We start from the raw sequence: 6918 nt of genomic DNA, 5'->3' as shown, positions 1-6918 counted from the left end.
GTACATGCACCTTTCCCAGGGAGAGCTGAGGATGTGCTGTGTCAGGAGGGGCACAGTGCCACGTGTCCCTGCAGCTCGTTGGAGCCTTTCCACTAATTTTAATGGGCTTTGGAACAGGCTGTGAATTCTCAGCTGTCCCAGCTAAATGGCCTCCCCAGGCAGGCTCTCCTCTCATTTTAGAACGAAGAGGCCCTTTGGAGAGGGAGGTTCCTGTCGCTTTTTGGCAGCAGAACTCCCACCCTGGGGCAAGCACTGCCCTGGCAGGGCGCAGGCAGGCAGGCACCCTCACTGCCCCTTGCCCACAGCTCAGCACTTGCATGTACCCCCCCACCCCGCCTCAACCAAACATCCACACAACTTCCACCTCATGCCCAGATCATCCATTTTTCCCCCAGTAAGGCCCAGGTACGAAAGGTGAGGCGTGTGCATCCAGTGCTCCACACTGCATGCCTCAACCTGCCCTGGTCATCGAGGGCCCCTGTACAGGCACACAGGCAGGGGGACTCAGTCATCCTATACAAGAAATAAATCCCACACGTGGAGGTAGCCCCAGCCCTGCACAAGACAGAAACCGAAGAAGCCGCTGGGCTTCTCTGCGTAGCCATCGTTTCAGAAGGTGCTTCAGAAGGACAAGACTCTGTCCTTCTCTTTGCCCACAGTACATTTTCCTTCACCCACGAAGCTCAGCACTTCTGGTACTTGGCACACTTGGTCAAATTGTGCTTTCCAAAGCCATTCTACTTTTAAGCGAAGCTAGCTAGATGCTGATGCTGTGCCTCTTTACAAGAGCAAGCAGCTGTGTGCTGTGCCAGACCTTTATCTGCCACCGTATTAAAGTAGTACTTGCTGTATCACTGAAGGCCTGGCGTTATAGACGGACTTGGCCATCAACAGCCTTCCATTCGTTACTGCTATTTGTACAGAAGCAGCACTAAGAGGGCCCCCGCTGAGACCACGGCACTGACTGTGCAAACTGCAGTATATCATAAGAGACAAACCTGCTCCAAAAACATGAGGAAAAGGAAAGAGTCAGAAATAGAGTGATTTGCCCAAGGTTGAAGAGCAAATCAGCAGCAGAGATGGCAATAAAACCTACCAAGGCTCACTTGTTTGTCCAATCTGTGAAATTGTGTTGCTCTGAACACCTGCTGCCATTCACACCGTCGTGCCTCATTTAATATACGATGTATTGATGGGTTATTGGCAGGTTGGCATGATACTGCTCAGGTTGAAAATGCTGTTCAGAACATCACTGACATCACTCTTCTCATGAAAACTTTCCCGAAAAAGACACTTTGGGATAAGTGATGAGGATGACTTCATGAGAAGTGAGTCGGTAGACGTTGTCTAAGGCTTGGTTTAGCGACAAGGCTTTATAGATGGGCAAGTCCCTGCAGTCGGTGTGAGATTGCCATTGACCTCACACCAAAGTACAGTTCCAGTGGTTCATGTGCATGTACACTAAAACAAGGGGAGCACATATATACTTTACAGCTGTAGATCACCAGCTGCAACAATTGCTTGATGATATCTGCTATCCCACTCTGTGTTTAGGCTAGCATCCCCCTCCCCTGAAGTGAATGGGAACAGAGAATTTTCATCGGCTCCCCGAAGCTACAGGAAGTGGCCCACAATGACTGGGGTTCAGCTTTAATGGAGCAAAAAAGAATTTTTTTACTAGATTTTCCTTTTTTCCCTGAAGTGGAACAGCACACTGCCTGTTTCTGAAGGGGCCTCTGCCAATTAACACACAGCACAACCTGAAAAAGGGCTAGTTAGGGCAAACTAACAGGGAAGTTGCCTGAGTGTTCGGGGCCAAGTCAGGGGATGGGATCACACCCTGCCCCAATATGAAGGCAGCAGGCACCAGAGGAAGAGTGGAAACCAAAGGGACAACTAATGCTTCAGGCCAGTATCATAGCCAGCAGCATTGTGGCCACCAGTCAGTCCAGTGTCATCCTTTCCCAGAGAGGTAAGTGCCACCCCCTGGCAAGTGTGACTGGGAGAGCTCACATCCCATGGGCACCTATTGAGGACCTGAGCTGGGGCCCTCGCCAGCATGCCCTGGGTGTCCCAAACTCCCCTAGACTCCAGGCAAGCGTTTGAAATTGTGAGAAATGAAGAGCTGAGTCATGGCGAGCCCTGCATCTGGATGGAGATGGAGAGGGCACGCGTTGCTTTTCCTCGGGAAGTGATGCCGAGTGTGTTTATATATACACAGCCCAGCACGACTGAGCAAACCCTACTCAAGGTTTTGATAGACATTTGCCTTTAGGGTAAGAGTGAGTACAACCATGGGGTCAACAGTTCAGAAGGTTAGGAGGGGAAAGGGGGGCGTGTGTCTACACAGAACAGGTTGTTCCCCAGTCTTTGTGACAGGTCTCAGTCCTACCCCATCCATCCGTGAGTCCACAGAAGCCTGTCAGATGCCTGGTTGCAGGACTCAAGTCAGTTCATCATCGGTTGTGGAATAAATATAGCACTCTGGTTATCATTAATAATATTTATTTTGGAAAAATATTTTAAAAATGAATTTCTTCATTAACAAAACAGTAAAAAAAACTCAAATAACATTTGCACAATATTCCATAAATACATTTATATACAAAAAAATATAGTCACATAGACCCGAAGTGCCTTTGTACATATTTACCAAAAAATTTAAATTATAAAAAAATGAACATCACAAAATACTCAAGCTTTACAATTATCATGAAAATATTTTTACAGATTCAAAAAAATAACACACTTTTTCTCACCTAGTAAAAACACATTTTAGTATCAAAAAAGACAATAAAGGCAGTGTTTGTGTCTCTAATTCAAGAAAAGACTGGCTCATAAGAATCCATAATATACACTTCAGGCAGTGCATGCTTCTTATGTAGTAATTAAGTCCATTCATTTAAATATATATAGAAAAGCAACTGACCATAGTGCAATGATAAAATTCATAAAAGGCAGTGCAACAGTAATCCTTGAACACAGACCCTTGCCTGGTGTCCATCTTGTTTCTTTTTTTTTGCAGTCACTTTGCTAACTTCAGTAGAGAACCAGCTCAAGCCTGAATTTAGTTTCTCAGCAGCAGTCAGTGAAGGAATCTATCTCCCATTCCTCTTTCAGCAGCATTCATCGGGGCACGTCTCCTCTGAAATTGTTCTGAACAACCACCTTGCCATATCACCTCTGGTTTACACCTGATGAGAGAAAACATGAGCAGAGATCAGGAGAGGTTAATGGACAGTAAGAAGAGGGCTGTAAGGCTGCAGAGGCTCAGGACTGTCTTTACGCGGGGCAGGAGCAGACCCTGCATGAAGCGCACTAAGGGTCAGCAGACCACAACCACACCCTTGTCTGCAAAGGTCGTCGTACCCCTAACACCCACAGCAGCACGTCACCGAGCTTGTCTTTACAACACTCACAGCATGACACAGTCGAGCTGGCTGGATTTCAACAGGTACAGATCGCTATGGCACCATGGAAAAGAGCTGAGCTGCCCCGACGTCTGCTAAATGGGGATCGCGTGCCGAGACCTTTCTCTGCCGTTCCAATTGCCAGGCAGTGTACTAACCTCAGTTGCTATGATGCACTCGTCTTTCTCTTCTGATATGACATACACCGACTGGTACTTCGTGTCCTTTGAAGTGGAATATACTGAATCTGGTCGCTTTCTTTCAGAAGTATCACTATCGAAGACAAAAAAAGACAACACAGGTCAGATGGCTGTCGCTTAACGCTACCTATGACACACACGCACCCCCCTGGGAGTCAAGCTGCCTCCGCGCTCGGATGTGAGAGATACCTCTTTAGTTGTACTGCACTCTTCTCCTCTGCCTCTGAATCATACGTTTCACACTTGGCTTCACATTTGCTGTGCTCCTCTTTAACAGAGTCCTCATTCCTGAGTTCATGCACCAAATTGTAATCCACTGATGGGTACCTGACTTTGTAGCCATTTTTGTCGGAGTTATCACTGTGAAAGTCTACTTTCTTGTTCGTGTTTTTAATCTGAGTGGCACCAATGACGCTTATGGAAATGTCCTTCTCGCGCTGGCAGTTCGCCAGGTTGTTCATGGTCTCAGTCTCGCTCCTGCAGGCATCAGGCTGGTGGTGCCTCTTCTGCACCCTGAGCCTGACGCAGACGACCACAGCAGCGCACCCCAGCAGCAGCATAAGGACCAGAATAATCCCGGCGCAGACGGCGATCCAGGGGAACTGGGCGTTCTGGCTTTCCGTGTACTTCTCGGTGAAGTCAACGATGACGGGTCCCTGAGGCGGTTCAGGGAGCAAAAACTGGCAGTTGAGCCCACCGTACCCCCGGGCACACTCGCAGACATAGCGGTTGTTTCTCTCATGGCAGGTGGCCCCGTTGTGACAGGGGTTGTGTTCACATCTGCTCACCGGCGTGCTGCAGTTCTTCCCATTGTATCCCGGTGGGCAGGTGCAGGAATAGTCGTTGATGCCATCCTGGCAGGTCCCTCCGTTGACGCAGGGAAAGGAGGCACAGTCGTCCACGTTGTCATCGCAGTGTCTCCCAGTGAAGCCAGCCTGGCACTGGCATATGTAGGAGTTCCCCAGATCGACGCACTGGGCTCCTGCAAGACATCAAGGGGGACAAGCGCTGAGTGGTGGGCAGCCAGACCCGGCAGCTTCCCACCTCGGTGCAACCATCACCACCGGCAGCTGAGAAAAACTTTCTTTTTGAGAGGTTAGCTCAGCCTCTGACAGGTCTGATCCAGCATAAAAAGTATGGGGCTTTCTTAAGGAAGATATTTGCTAATCCGATCTACTTTTCATTCACCATCCTGTTCCCTTTTTGACATTTCACTCAGATTGGACAACAAAGCTAGTCTCGATCAGGTTAACACCACAATCTCATGTTACAGAGCTTGAGTGGCGGTGTATGACGAGGACTGCAGTAAAGACAGTCCTCATTAGTTTAATCAAAACAGGAAGATTACTGTTAGCAGATTACAAGTAACAACATTTAGCATTTGCATGGCATTTTCCATCCACAGACCTCAAAGAATCTTTGCAAAACATTTGTAACTGTGATGCTCCACATTTTTATGCACAAAGCTTCAGGCCAAGTTACCGGGCCACAGTCACCGCTTGAGAAAATGCTATCCGCAGCAGTGTCCCAAAACACACCATTACGTTTCAAGCACAGTTCCTCCCCCAAGTCAACTACTGACATGACACGGACCATGACTGATCAGCGGGCCTTGTCACAAACTCCAGAGCAGAAGCCAAAGTAACTGGACGGCCTCCTTTAAGAAGGTCGCTGCAGCATGTTTGGCCTTACCGTTAGCACAAGGGCTGGAACTGCAGTAATCGATTTTCTTTTCACAGTTGAACCCAGAATAACCCAGTGGGCAGCGGCAGCTGTATCCCCCGTCAGGGTTGTCGGTGCATCGCCCACCGTTGAAGCATGGTCCATCAGCGCAAGTCATTGCGCTCAGCTCACAGTTTTTACCGTAGAAGCCCGGGGGGCAAGTACAGGAATAGCTGTTCTCAAGATCCTGGGGGAAAGAAATGAGAATTGTTCAAAATATTTGTCTGGAGTTGCACTGAAATCCAAAAAGGGATTTTGAAAATGAGCAAAATTGACATTAACTCCTCCCTTGGGGTTTCAGAAGGCACAAGCAATTCAAACTTACAGTGCAGCTTCCGCCGTTCTTGCAAGGGTTAGCATCACATTCATTGATTTCGATCTCACAGTTGGAGCCAGTGTACCCTGGTCGGCAAGAACAAGTGTAGCTCCCCTGGCCGGTGTTGGTGCATGTAGCACCGTTCTTGCAGGGCTTGTGGTGGGTGCAGTAGTTGAGATCTGTAAAAGAATTTTTTTTAAAAAAAAAGAGCAGTCAAGATACTTGCTGCTTTGCAAGGCTAGCACAGGGTGGGTGAGATGGAAATAGCCACTTGCTTTCTGTGTTTTAAAAAAAGACTGTCAGGCAAGGGCTGAGAACTCACCCTGGTTGCAGAAAAGGCCACCCCAGCCTTCCTGGCAGTTGCACTGCCACGGCTGCTGACAGGTACCATGAAGGCAGCCTGGGTATCGGATGCACTCATCACAGTATCGCCCCTGCCAACCCACTCTGCATCTGAAAAAAAAGACCAAAACCAACAATGTCTCATCAGATTTAGACTTCTCACAGCTGGAAACCCTACCGTAAACTGCAAACACACCGATGCTACGGATCAAGTTTCCTAAAAGCCCTCAGTGATCCTTCATGTGAGAAAGTCACCAAGTCCAACTGTAGCATCAGCTTTCATCGATCCCAGCTATTTCTTCCACTTCCTTAGACAGAGCCACGGTTCCAGGTAGTTAATTTGTTTACTCTAATAACAAACAGCTAAACCTTATACGCAGCACTGTAAACTCGTTAGGCTAATATTAGTGGCGCTGATGTTTGACTTGTAGGTTATTACTTTGATGTGGCATCACCTGGATTTCTCGAATTACCATCTAATATGAAGAAAGGCATTTAAGCCGACCCTTGGAATGACCAACGGCTTACTTGAAACAGGAGCATCAACGGTAAAGACAAAGAAGTGAGCGGGAAGGGAGCAGAAAACTTACTTGCATTCCCCAGGTTTGTCGCAAAAGCCGTGCTGCTCATCGCATCCTGGCAAACAAATCGCTGTAAACAAACCACAGAGGAAGAGACATCAGCACTGGGACCGAACGCCTCCCTTTTACAAGTCCGATCCCGAGAGCACCTTGCAGATGGGCAGCGAGCCCCTTTTAGTAGGTCGGGGCAGTTAAGCACAGCTGAGCTTATCTCCAGAGTCGGCAGGAGTATCGATCTCGCCCCGTAACTGGGCACTTTACTTATCGCCAGGGATGAGCATTCTTCTTAATACAGTTGCACACAGACAAAAGAGGGCTCACAATTGCTCCCTTCCCCACAGCCCCCC

General features: G+C 48.2%; 1 protein-coding gene across 1 annotated transcript; it reads right to left on the bottom strand.

Moving 5' to 3' along the window:
• Positions 1–2514: 2514 nt before the first annotated feature.
• DLL1 (delta-like 1 (Drosophila)) lies at positions 2515–6641 on the bottom strand (the record flags this gene model as incomplete). Its single annotated transcript, XM_010153984.1, has 7 exons — positions 2515–3194; positions 3569–3683; positions 3800–4592; positions 5303–5519; positions 5658–5827; positions 5971–6101; positions 6581–6641. Coding segments are annotated over 7 exons (1493 nt in total), but the record flags the coding sequence as incomplete, so codon positions are not given.
• Between the last annotated feature and the right edge of the window lie 277 nt (positions 6642–6918).

The sequence above is a fragment of the Eurypyga helias genome, unplaced genomic scaffold (assembly GCF_000690775.1).
Source record: "Eurypyga helias isolate BGI_N326 unplaced genomic scaffold, ASM69077v1 scaffold14886, whole genome shotgun sequence".
In the NCBI taxonomy this organism is placed as follows: Eukaryota; Metazoa; Chordata; class Aves; order Eurypygiformes; family Eurypygidae; genus Eurypyga; species Eurypyga helias.
This window is presented reverse-complemented; position numbering and strand designations above follow the sequence as displayed.